This window comes from Petaurus breviceps, unplaced genomic scaffold (genome assembly GCF_028583685.1).
Source record: "Petaurus breviceps papuanus isolate PSGF00001 unplaced genomic scaffold, PetGlider_PUasm1.0 208, whole genome shotgun sequence".
In the NCBI taxonomy this organism is placed as follows: domain Eukaryota; kingdom Metazoa; phylum Chordata; class Mammalia; order Diprotodontia; family Petauridae; genus Petaurus; species Petaurus breviceps.
The window spans coordinates 9,347,118-9,360,595 of NW_027185852.1; the positions used below are offsets into that span (position 1 = coordinate 9,347,118).

Sequence of the window (13,478 nt, forward strand, 5' to 3'; positions counted from 1 at the left end):
TTTGCACCAAGAGGGCAACTTAGCTTAAAAGGGGGCCATGGGGCTCCCCTGAGGAGGCTCATTTAACTGACTCTCCTATGACCATTAAGGTGATTTTATGTGCACATTTGGACACAATGTGAGTGTTGGAAGCCAAACCTTTGTAATATGAGGCAAAGGCCTTCTGTAATTTTTTCACTATCTCCTTGCCCTGGAATTTCCCTATCTACTACTCAAGGAACCTCAGACTTTCCAGGAAGGAAGTCATTTTACTCTAGTTCCCCAGCCAGCCTTGTTCCTGGCTTCCCCCTCACCCCTTGTTTTTTGTTCTTTTGCTTCTCTGAGGAGGGGGCCTCAGGATATTTCCAAGCTTACTCAGGAATTGTTATGTTGCATTAAATCTCCATAGTCATCTCTTCCGGCAAGAGCCTGGCATGTCAGATCTGGAAGGCACCATGGTGTAGCTCATCAAGCAACAGTGGGGTGATATGGAAAGAGTGCTGGATTTGCAGTCAGGGGTCTGGGTTCAGATCTTACTTCTGTTTGACCTTGAGCATGTCATTCAACCTCTATGAACCTCACTTTCCCCTACTGTAAAATGAAAGATTTTTTTTTAACAATCTAATCTCTGAGGTCCTCAGCTCTTAACCTTTCAGGGTAACATGACCTCTCTGGGCTTCCTTCATCTGTAAAATAAAGGGTGAACAAGATAGTTTCTTCCAACTTAAGATTTAAATCCTCTCATTTCTCTGGGCCCCACTTTCCTCACCTGCACAAATGAAGGGTTTAGACTTAATGGCCTTTGAGACCTTTTCTAACTCTACATGTAACTTGACTTTCTGGGCCTCAGTTTCCTCATCTGTAAGTGAGGCCTCTGGGAATCACTCTCAGTGCAAGATTGGTGTCCTTGGAACCATTTCAAGATTTGCAAAACACTTTTCTCAAAATAATCCTACAAGCAAGGGACAAATGGAAGGGTTCTCCTGGGTGAGCCCATTTTCTAGATGAGGAAACAATCTCCATAAAGGAGAGTGACTGGCAAGGATCACTCCCTGAGTCTCAGAATTCAAATCCTAGACAAGGAGGTTCAAGCTCCACATTCACTCTTCCATAACATGTGGAATAGCCCACCTCCCTATCATAGAGGGTAGGAAAACTATACCCAGAGTGGGGAAGACCTCTCCTGGGTCATACAGGTAACTAGATGTGGGACTCCTGACTCCCAGGCTTTCATTCCTTGCTACCATGACATCAACCACCTTCATTGTACATGTGAAATAATCAAAGCATATCTGAATAAAAAATGAGAAAGATGCAAACAAGCTGTGCTTGCATCACCAAGTGCTGAGGCATCCAGTCTGAACCCTCCTGTCACGGTCAGATTCTTCAGCTCCTGCTCTCGGGCTTAATTATCATTAATGTTAACAGCCCTAATACTAGGAATAATTGTTTTTTTAGCCAGATAGGTGATTTCATTGGTATTGGGGGCTTCCATTCAGGAAATTTCCCTAATGTTGGTCAGCACCTGCACGGAGATTTACAGGTGCAGAGAACTTCCAGGGAATTTGAGAGGGAAGGTACTTTCCCAGGGTCACACAGCCAGGATGGGTCTGAGTTAGAGCTTGAACCCAGGATCTTGAGGCTAGAATAGCTTAAAGAGGCGGTGTATGTAGGTCACTGAAAAGAACCCTCTACAAGAATTAAAAACACACGGGTTTGAGCCCTGGTTCCCCCTTTAATCAGTCCTTTGGAATGGTGGGGAAGGCACATGATATCCCTCAGTTTCCTTAGCTGTAAAATGGAGCTAAGACCTTGCATTACCCGGCTCACAGGGCTGTTGAACACAGGTAACAAACTGCTCTGCAAATATAAGTTATTTTTGTGATCTGAAGCGTTTCAAACGTGGGTTCTGGCTAGCACTTTGAGGGGGTTGCAATCGTCCCCTTTCACTGGGATTATAAGAACAGTTTGAATTTTGCTATTCTAATTTTACAAATGAGGAAAATGAGGCCTGGAAGGGATAAGCAACTCCCCCAAGGTCATAAAGCAGAAGAAGAGCCCAGCGCTGGGCAATAAAATACAAAAGCCATTGCAAATAATCCAAAGTCACGCAGTGGAGAGATTCAACCCAGGCCAGGGTGGAGGCCTCTCTGAACCCCCGAATCTGGCGCATGACATGACTAACAAAAGGGGTGTCCCTTAAAGGTTCTGAGCGAACACACCCCTTCTGCAAAGCAAGAGCCATTTCTATGGAGGAGTGTTGTCTCTCATGGACTGCAGGGGGTGGTTTTGGACTTTATGAGTCTCTTGTGGCCCAGACTGGTCAATGTAGCTTGATTGCCCAAGGTGCTCCACTTCCGGACAGGAAGTCATTTACACATGGCAACTAGGGGAAGTGACAGATGTTAGGAGATGATGAAGGAGATGAGGATGACGTCAATGACAACAGGATCAGGAAAAAATAATTGTTCCCGATCCACCAGGGAGCACTGGAAAGATGGCCAGACTTGGAGGCAGGAGATCGAGGCTTAAACTCTAGCAAGAGGAATGAATTTGGGGTCGGAGGACTCCCTGGCCACTTGTACCCTTGGACAGATGGATCTGCCTGACTCCGTGCACATCCCTGAAGCCACCTGCCTCAGGTGTACCTGTCTGTAAAATGAGAGTGTTGACGGGTCTGATTTCTAAGGTCCCTTCCAGCTTTTAAATCTATGACTGGCTTTGTTACTCACAAGGCAGGTGCTCATGGGAAAAATGGTAGTGTGGAAAGAGGCGTCGGCTCTGATGTCAGAAAACTGGGGTTCAAATGCTGCCTCAAACGTGTGACCTTGTATGAGTCGCTCATTGTTGTAGGGCTCTCTTTCCTCCGTTATAAAACGGGGATCATAACACTATCTTCCTTCCAGTTTTATTGTGAGGAAAGAATTTAGTAAACTTTAAAAGCATTGCAGAGGTGGGGATTTTTATTAAATCTGTACTTATGATTTCATCAGTATAGGGAGCCGGCTCCATGTGTGGGAAGCCCCACCAGTCCCAGAACGTCCCCATTCTGCAGCTTTTCATCTTCTGTTAGTTGTCTGGAGCCCCCAGAGGGCGAGTGACTAGGTAGGGTCACACAGCTGTTATGTGTCAGAAGAGAGACCTGGACACTGGCCCTCCTTACCCCGAGGTCAGCCCTCTATGCATTTCGCCAAGTTGATGATGGCGATTGTTAATTAGTAGAAATATTAGTGTAATGGAGAGACAAATCGACTGGGTGTCAGGGAAGACCCAGTTTCCAATCTGCCTCTCATACCGACCTACTAATTTGATGCCCATTTGCCAAGGCTTTGATGGACTGTATTTATCCTTTCTTGACTTAGTTTCCCATCTTCAAAATGTGGACTGTGATACTGGTAGTGTCTCACAGAGAGGACCAGAGGGTTCAGATGTGGTCAGCCAAGTATAGAAAGAACTTTAAGTGCTAAAGAAATCTATGGCTATGACTTCATCATCATCATCATCAATAATCATGATGCCAGCTTATCCATTGATATTGCTTTAAGGCTTATAAGCATTTTTATTAAAACACACAAAGCCTGGCATGTAGGAGGGGCTCATAATTGCTTGCTGATTGATTGATTGAGGTCACCTGGGGCTGCCCAGGTTGACCCTCTATTTTGCAGACAAGTAATGAAATAATGAGAGGCAGGTTGGTCATCACAGGTAGACAGTGTGGAAGAGCAGAAAGAAGGCACCTGTGTCCAAATCCAGCTTTGTGCTGGGTAGCTGTGTGACCTTGGGTAAATTACTAGATTTCTCTGGGCCTCTGTTTCTGTTTCTATTGGGAGGGGTGTTGGGGGGGGGTCTAGTTGACCTCTATGACCCTTTCTAGCTTTGACTCTATGATCCCATCAATTTAAGAGTATTCATTTTTTTCAGAAGGATTATGTACCTTTGGATTAAAAGCATCTTAACACAGCCATAATAAATCATTTTGCATCATTCCGCCCCCTTCTCCCTCATCATAAGTGATGGTGGGCAGAGGTCAGAGTACAAGAAGTTCTTGCTTCTGGACTGTTCTTCTATTTTTCAGGCCTCTTTCCAATCTCAATGAGCCATCCACCCACCTGGTCTCTATGGCATAATGAAGCAGGAGGGAGGGGGGATAATTGAACTGAGCAGGAAACCAGGGATGGCCACCATGTCTTTAGAACCCCTCCTCTCCCTGCCTCTCTTCCATTGCCCCCAGGGTCTTTAAAAATGTATTTGAACTTGAAACCCAAAAGGAAAGAAGAAAGGCTGATCCAGGCCTGCACCTGGACATATTTGTCTGGGAGGGAGCCAAAAAAGAACATGGGGATTTTTCACTCTCTGGGTGGTAAAATGCAGGATGATGGTGGCCTCATTTCCTCTATTGTAAACCCCTGAGGACAGTAAGGGAAGGAGGCTACTTTGGGCCCTCCTTCAGAATATGGTTCAACAAAAAAGCAAGGGGTTCCCTGGGATTTGTTCTTTTCTACAATAAAATCTCCACGTGATGCATTTCATGGATCAATTCAAGCAAACAAGCGTTTATTCAGCACCTAGTTGCTTTTAAGATAAAAGCTAAGTTAGAAAGGGGTGGTCTGGTGGTGCCATCGTGCATAGAGCCCCTGGCCTGGAGTCGGGAAGACTCATTATCCTGAGTTCAAATCTAGCCTCAGACACTTAATAGTTGTGGGGCCCTGGGCACTCATGGCTGCTTCCAGCACTAAGTCCTGTGAGTATTTGTAAATCTGATAGAATGCAAGGATCCTGAGGGCAGGGACTGTTCCACTGTTGGCTTGTATCTGCAGTGACTGTCAGTGTATAATAAATGCTGGAACTGAGTGCAAAGGGCATTGGCTTTGGAGCTGGAGTCATTCAGAAATTTCACTCCTGTCCAACTCTTGGTGACCTCATTTGGGGTTTTCTTGGCAGAGATACTGGAGCAGTTTGCCATTTCCTTCTCCTGTTCATTGTACAGATGAGGAAACTGAGGCAGACAGGGTAAAGTGACTTGCCAGGGTCACAGAGCTAGTAAGTGTCTGAGGCTGGATTTGTACATCTTCCTGACTCCAGGCCCTGCCCTTTGTGCACTATCCTCTATGGTGCCACCTACCCACCCAGGCCCTCTTCTGTCACTTGTTCTGTGTCTCTATCAGGCAATTCACATGACTTCCAAGTGTGGCACAGCAGAAAGAGCGCTTGGTACCGAGTCAAAGGACTTGGGTTCCAATCTTGCCTCTGACCCTTGCTGCTTGTATGACCTAGGGCACGTTTCCCAGCCTCAGTTTCCTTTCTTGGAAAATGAGCAGGGTTGGATTTGAGGATTTGTTCCAATCTGAACCGTGATAAGGGCGCCATCTGGTGACGCGGCTGTGAAAGGCACGTCCAGTGCACCAGTGAACCCTCAAACAATACTCGGATTCTGGGATGGCAGAGACCTTTGAAGCCCTGAATCCAAATTCCTTATCTTATGATGGAGGAAATGGAGGCCTGAGGAAATGGTGGGAGTCACTCCAGACTACACAGGAAATTAATGAAAGCGCCGAGATTCAGGCGCAGGTCAATCAAAGGGATACGAGGAAACATACTTTTATTAAACCCCTACTGTGTGCCAGGAAGACACGAACCTTAATGATAAGGGGACCACACAGTAAGAGCGGGAAGTGACCTTCAGTGCCTGCCAGTCCACCCCCTTCATTTTAAATATGAGGAAGCGGAGACCCAGACAGCCAGGAACATCAGAGCCAGGATTCGCACCCAGGATCTCTGATTCTAAGCGCTATGCTTTTCATGAAAGGCACCATCTGAATTCACAAAATCGACTGGACTTACTTGTTGGCCGCTCCATGCAGATTGGTCAGGAGGGTGAAGTTATTCCTCACACTTCGCAAGCTAGCAAGGACCTAGAAAGGGAATCAGTGTAGAGGGTCAAAAATTTCAAAATGGCAATGTGACAACGTGAGGGGCCTGGTGCATGCAGGAAAAAGGGATGTCCACACAAGTAGGGATCCAGTCCCATACTCACCTGGGCAAAAGGTGTTACGATCAGGTCGTCCCCATGTCTAGTGAGAAAGAAGAGACAAAAGGAAGGCATTAAACATCATTCTGAATGCTAGAATTTCATGGTAGTAAACACATTGACCCCCGCATGGTACTGGGGTGATAGCTAGGGTATAACGAGGCCTAGGCAGCTAGGATTTTGTCTCAGGGTACAAAATTTTGGAGGCCACCAACAGCACCACACCAGGATCTGCCTTTTCCTCCCTTCCTTGCCTAGCTTCTCAACAGTGACCAATCCTTCAGTTGACCACAAACCTTGTGGGTTATTCTGGAGGGCATCAGCAACATGCCAGATAAACTCTCTGCCCCTTGCCCCAGGGACAAAAATGTTTAGTTTTAACTCTGGAGAATATAAATGATACCAACATTCCATCCTCTTGGGAACAATAGTGAATATAAATATAAAGATGCCAATCTCAGCCCCAGAGAAATAGAAATCATAGTGACTTCTTTGCCCTGGGTTGGTAATGGATAGTTAAGTTCTCTGTTATCAAGAAACCTACCAGGCTTATAGCCATAGGAGGTAATTACTTGGCCTCCTGGAATTCAGTACAACTGGTGAATTTTGTTGGCAGGAGCCAGAAAATTGAAAGGAAGGGCTGTTTTCTCCTTCTCTTTCCCTTCCTCCTAATCTTCCTTCTCCTCTTCCTCCTCCTTCTTCACCCTGTCTCTCTCTTTCTCTCTCTCCCTCCCTCCTTTCCTCTCTCCTTCCCTTCCTCTCTCTTTTACTTATTCTCTCTACCTCCTCCCCCCCTTCTCTTCTTTCTCTCCTGTCTCTGTCTCTCTCTTGGGCATACAGGGTACAGCCCTGGAAAAAAGGCCTCATGGTCTGGGGAAAAGTTAAAAGTTAACTGTGAGTTTTCCAGCTTTTATTGAACCAAAGGCAGCCTAAGGTTGCTGAAATGCCTGCTTGCTGTCTGCGAATCCCATTACTTTTGTTTTTAATGTGACTTCTAAAAAGTGTTCAGTGGAAGCCTGCCCACTGTCTAGAGTCTTTAAGACAAAACCCCAGAATGGTTTTCTGCAAATATGTCGTTAGGAAGAGCCAAATACAGACTTAGATGCTTTCACAAGTGTTTTTCTTAATTGGTATGCACTTGGCTAAGCCTCCTTAGGTCACTATCCAGCAAAACTTCTACTTAGGGGGTGGCCAGGTAGCACAGTGAGTAAGAGCACTGGCCCCAGAGTCGGGACACCTGGGATCAAATCCAGGCTCAGACACTTAGCACCCACCCAGAAACAACTGGCCGTGTGACCTTGAGCAAGTCACTTAAACCCAATTTGCTTAAAAAACAAAACAAAACAAACAAACAAACAAAAACTTCTCCTTAGGTCTTTAGAAGCCATGCTTGAGCAAGGACTGGGAAAAGGTTAACATTTGTATAGAGTCCACATCTATGTGAATCATGAAGGTGATCCGGCAATCGAGAAGGGCTTGCTTTCTTTCTTTCCCTTTTGCCTTGTGAGAACAATTCATTCTCCCACCTTCCTTCTAAAGCATACTCTTGTTGATTTTTTTGTCTTGGATTTTTTTTTTCCTGTTGCACAGGACGACTCTCTTCCTGCAGCCTTCATGCTAAGGGGAAAGATGGAACCATTCAAAGCTAAGCATTGTTAGGAGCTAAGAACATAAAGACATAAATGAAATACCCGCTGCCCTCAAGAAGCTTATAGGCAATTGGAGAGGAAGCATATAACTATACATATACGTATGTATGTATGTGTGTATGTATGTATGTCTGTGTGCATGTGTGTGTATGTCTATGCAAAATAAAAGCAGGGTGACCCATAGGGATTTTGGTGCTGGTGCTGGTGGTGGTGGTCAGTCGTTTTGGTTGTGTCCAACTCTCTGTGACCCTATTTGGGGTTTTCTTGGTGAAGATACTGGAACAGTTCGCCATTTCCTTCTCTAGCTCATTGTACAGGTGAGGAAACGGAGGCAAGCAGGGTTAAGTGACTTGCCCAGGGTCATACAGCTAGTGAGTGTCAGAGGCTGGATTTGAACTCAGGACGATGTCTTTCTGACTCCAGGCCCAGCGCTGCATGCACTCTGGAGCCCCTTAACTGCCAATTATTAGGAGGGGGCAACAGAGGATGGGAAAGCAGCAATCAGAGAGAATTTCATCTGAAAGAGTGGGTCTTCACAGAGGCAAAGCTGAATTGAGGGCAAAGACCTGGAAGGCTGTATAAAGAGCTGTGAGAAGAACTGCTGGAAATGGAAGTGTGCACAGGGAGTTCAGAGGTCAGGGGGAATATTTCCAGCATGGAAGGATCACTGGTTTTGGAGCCGGATTCTGTTCCTGCAGGTGCCTCTTACTCCCTGTGTCACTTGGGGCAAATTGCTTCAAATTGGGCCTCAGTTTACTCATCTGGAGTGGAAAAGGTTTGTTCTCATAGGACCCAAGTTCAAATCTTCACAACAACACTTCCTACTTACGCAACCTTGGGCAAGTCATTATTAATCTCCTGAAGTCTCAATCTATTAAATAGGTTTCACTGAAAAAGGTGAGATGAATAGGGCTAAATGTAAAACTTGGGTTCAGAAAATCAATTTCCCAAATACAAGACAGGGGAGGCAAGCCTAGATATTTGTTAACCCAGAAAAGATCTGGGGATTTTAATGGATCCTGAGCTTATTAGACGTCAACAGCATGAAGTGGGAGCGACAGTAGCTCAGGGATGTTAATGGGCTTCCAGGCAAGCCTTGTACCCAGGACTGGGATGCTGCTGGTCCTCATGCCCCCTGGCCCAGCTAGACCACATCCTTGTCCTTCTCTTTAGCACTGTGCTTTGGGAAAGCCTGTGTATTGGGTGACAGAGGAAGCAGAGGAGGGCAACCAGGGCAGTCTGGACATCACACTGAATGAGAGGGCTGTTTATCCTGGAGAAGAGAAAGCCTATCAAAGGAAAGGAAAGGCACCATCTTTAAGGATCTGAATGTCTGTCCCTTCAAAAAGGGTTTAGCTGTGTTCTGCTTGACAAAATGAGGGCAGAAGGGAGAAAGATGAGAACCAGATGCAAAAAAGAGGGATTTTCCATTGATGGAAGGGAAAGCTCCCTGACCATGGGCATTGTCTGCATCAGTGCAGAGCTCGGCATGGGCTGCCTTGGAGGGTGGAGGGAGCAGCATCCGCTCTGCTGAAGGCTCCAGGCCATCCCTCTGCCAGGCACGTTATAGAGGAGACTTCTGTTCAGCTGCCCTTCATCTCCGTCTCTCTGGTGCTGTTACAATGACATCAGCTATTCCTGCTTGCCTTCCATCAATTAATCAATGCACATTTATTAAACACCTGTCATGTGCCTGCCACATTGTACTAATTTCAAGGGATAGAAAATGAGGCAAAAGACCATTCCTGCCTGCAAGGAGCTTACAGTCTAATGACGTGCCTTATACATGTCCTATATAAAGGGTTCTGACGGATGGATTTGGATAAGCCCCAGAGTAAGCACGCTCTGATATGTTGGGGCCGAGGAGGCTGACTGCCTCGCTCCTGTGACTGGCTGATCAATGGGCTGGGGCCCGGCCGTGACTTTGGCTGATGGGACGTCTCTGTCACACATCTCTGTGGAGGGATATACCTGTCGTACGTCACTCAGGCTGACATTAGCGGAAGTCCATAGAGCTGCTCTTACAGTGAGCCTCAGGAGGCCAATCCGAGCTTACAAAGCACAGAACACAAGCTCAGAAGTGAGGACGTGGCCCCCTCGGACCACGTGAGTGCTGGTCACTATTCAGAGATCAGGAGATCTGTGAAGATGACAGATAGCTAGCTACCTATCCTCTGTCTCTCTATTGGTATTGTTCAGTCATTTCAGTCATGTCCGACTCTTTGTGATCCCGTTTGGGGTTTTCTTGGCGGAGATACTGGAATGGGTTGCCATTTCCTTGAGGAAACTGAGGCAAACAGGGTTCAGTGACTTGTCCAGGGTCACACAGCTAGGAAGTCTCTGAGGCCAGATTTGAACTCAGGAAGATGAATCTTTTTAACTCTAGGCCCCCACTGTGTAGGCGTGGCACCACCTAGCTGTCTCTAGCCTAATTTGATGAACAAACCCAATTCCTTAAAGGTGAGCTCCAGTCAGTAGCTAGGAGATGCTGTAGATAAAGTTCTACTCTGTAGTCAGGAAGACCTGTGTTCAAATCCTGCCTCAGACATATGAACCCTGGGCAAGTCATTTAATCTCTGCCTGCCTGTTTTCTCCTGTGTCTTTCACTCAGTTTTGTTGTGAGGATCCAATGGGATATTATTTGTAAACTTTGCAAACCTTAGAGCACAGAATAAACACTATTATTAAAACCCCTGTCCAATCACGGCCTGTTTATTTTGGATACTCCACATTTATTTGTGAACATGAACCGCACAGAATGGAAGCTCACTGAGGGCAGGGACTGTTTCATTTCTGTCTTCCCACACCCGGAACAACTCCTGACACATACATGGTAGGCACTTCATAAGCCTTTGTGGCTGGTCCATGTGGTTCACATCGGGTAACAGATGTGGAAGCTGTTTATAAATTGCAGAGTGCTTCATCAAGGTATTATCTTTATAAGTTTCACTCTTAATGCAAATATCCTAACTGTTTATTTGGGATGAAATATAAATTAAATTTAAAGTTTGCTATGAATTAAATATAAAAATATAAAGTTTAATTAGTTTATTTTGAAATGACTCGTGTCTGGCCATTCTCCCACAAACCACTTCTGAAGCGGCTGGAGTAAGAAGACTGGAACCCGCTGGGACAGAGCGTGAGCGCCATCTGGCGATCCAGTCCATGTGGGACTGCTCATCTGCCTCCTCCGGTCTTTGAACAGAGCCTGGAATTCATGTCTCCCCTCGCTGTTCCCTGACAGGTGCTGCTTCCTACAGTGATGTCCTGAGCGGTTGACCTTCTCCTTCGCCCTTCTCTTCTATCCTTCACTGCTCTGTCTCACTTAACTTGCTTAACTTTCTCTGTGTAGATCGTGCATCCTATGGGAAAAGGCAAAGTCCTCAAAGGACCGGCATGCCTCTGTACACAGTGCCTCGCACACAGTGGGCACTTAGCACGCTTACCGAGCCGTGCAATTGGATTGAACCAGCATCCTGCAAACATAGAGACCCACCTGCAAACTCATCTCTTGGTTAAAAGATGGGGCTAAATTACATATCACCATCACCTTTGTCAAGGTTTCACTCATCACCTCTTTCCTCTTCTCTTCACGGTGTAGCCTCAGCTAGGAAGCTCAGAAAACTGGCTTCGAGATGTCAGTAGATTCTGTTCATAGAGCACAGAATTCAGAGCTGGGGCTGTAGGGATTAGTGAGTCCAATCCTCTCCTTGTGTATGGGAGGATATGAGGCGCCAAGAGGACCCAGAAAATTCACAGAAGAGAGGGAGATGAAAGGCGGCTCTCTGACTCCCAGCCCAGAGCGCCTCCAGCTGGCCCCGGCTGGGCCTCTCAGCACCAGAACTTTTCTAGTCCAAGTCTCCACTCACAGGGAGGGGAAAAAAGCATAGATCCTTCCTCTTGAGCTCTTCTCAGTTAGACAGAGGACTAGCAGAAATAGTAACCAGAAGATTCTTAGTATGGAGGGGCTACGTATCCCCAAGTGAACGAGGCCACATGGGAAAGCAGCTAGCCACCCAGAGAGAAAGCAGGGACAGCTGGGTCAGATCTCACCTACCTCTGTGTGCTTTGGACAAGTCACTTCTTTCTGGGTTTCGGTTTCTTTATATGTATAATGGGAATCCCTGGGATACCTTCTCCACAGGGCTGTCATGGCACTCAATGAGAAGATCGTGGGCATGTGCTTTGACCATGTTAAGAGTTCTGTACAAACATCGATTTCTGAGGACAATTGGACATGTGGGCTTTGGTCTTTGAAATGCCTACTGTGTGCTAGGCATTGGGCTTTGTAGGGGGCTACAGAGGCTGATGGCTTTTCGCTGCTCTGTCTCACTTAAATCCAGTTCACACACAAACCGAGACACCCCCCTGTGATATCATTGAACCTCTAAAAAGGAAGGATGGACAAGAACAGCGAAAGCATGAAATGGCCCTTGCCTTCAAGGGACTTATAATCCAGGGAAACCACATATTATGATATGGGGGATAAAATGTTGGATTTGGAGTCAGGAAGAAGTGGGTTCAAAGCCTGCTTCTGCTATTTAGCTTCATGGACCTGGGAAAGTCATATCAGTTTCCTCATCTGGAAGGTCGGTGGTACACTGCACAGAATGTTGGATTTGGAGTCGGGAAAGCTAGAGTTCAAATCTGACCTCAGACACTACTAGCTGTGGGACCCTGGGAAAGTCCCCTAGCCTCTTTCAGCCTCAGTTTTTGGCTGTGTGAAAGGCAGATAATAATAGCACCTATCTCTCAGGGTTGTTGTGAGGATAGAGTAAGAAGAGGCTTACAAACCTTAGAGTGCTGCATCAATTCTGCCTGTAATTATTATCATCTGTATATGATGTCAAACTTTAATAGCCTCTAATGTCCATCCCAGCTTTAAAGCTATGATTATCTATATACACAAGAGATTCCCAATAGACACAAAATTAAAAATGGCAGGGTTTGCAGAAGGCTTTCCTCATGTTGGGTATTTAAAGTAGTGGCAGCAAGAGTTATTATCCTCATTCAGAGGAGGGAAAGAAGTAATTTATCACACAGATACCGCTTGGCATAGAACAGATTTGAACCCAGGTCTCGGGCCTCAAGTATCATATCTTGTATTTATCTCCCAGAATCATTAAGGTAGCTGGGGTCTACAGTTTACACAAATGAGTTCTTGATGACTGAGTGAATGAATGAATGAATAAAGAAATGAACTTGGGTGTGGAGAACAGAATAGTGATATAGTCATCTGATTCATTCTATTGCCTGGCCTTGTAAAGGTGTCAAAGAGTCATAATGAAGGGGAGAGGAAAGGACGGAATGATGCTGGGAGCGGAGGAGGATGTCAGCATGGATTCCATAGGACTGCTGGCAAAGCTGCCTTTTTTCCCTCTTGAGAGACAAATGGTGGACTAACAAGAAATGAAATGCATGTTCAAACGTCCCCAGTGTCCTTTATATTGTTGTTTGTTTATTTCTAGGAAGGGCTCTCCTGGAGATGGAAATCTTTAGCAAAACACAGTAGTTCCAAAAAATACACACACACACACACACACACACACACACATATATATACACACACACATGCACACACAAATCTATATGTGAATATGTGTATTATGGAAGGTTTTTTAGCATACATACAGACACATATACACATGTATACATATATTGTCTTAGTACAGTTTTAAGCTATTAAAACTAGCAAAATATACACACATGCATATGTATATATTAATAGACATATTTTTAATTACTTATAACCACATTGAGACTTTTGGGACAGTGCCCATGTGTGTGTGTGTGTGTGTGTGTGTGTGTGTGTGTGTGTGTGT

General features: G+C 45.7%; 1 protein-coding gene across 1 annotated transcript in view; it reads right to left on the reverse strand.

Annotated features, from left to right (window-relative positions):
- LOC138165259 (3',5'-cyclic-AMP phosphodiesterase 4B) overlaps positions 1-13,478 on the reverse strand; it is a 533,960-nt gene that overhangs the window by 150,770 nt on the left and 369,712 nt on the right. Inside the window, exons 4-5 of the mRNA XM_069093395.1 lie at positions 6,014-6,050; positions 5,821-5,891 (exon numbers count right to left, since the gene is read on the reverse strand). Of these exons, the coding sequence (XP_068949496.1) occupies positions 5,821-5,891; positions 6,014-6,050 (108 nt within the window). The remainder of the gene's footprint in view (positions 1-5,820; positions 5,892-6,013; positions 6,051-13,478) is intronic.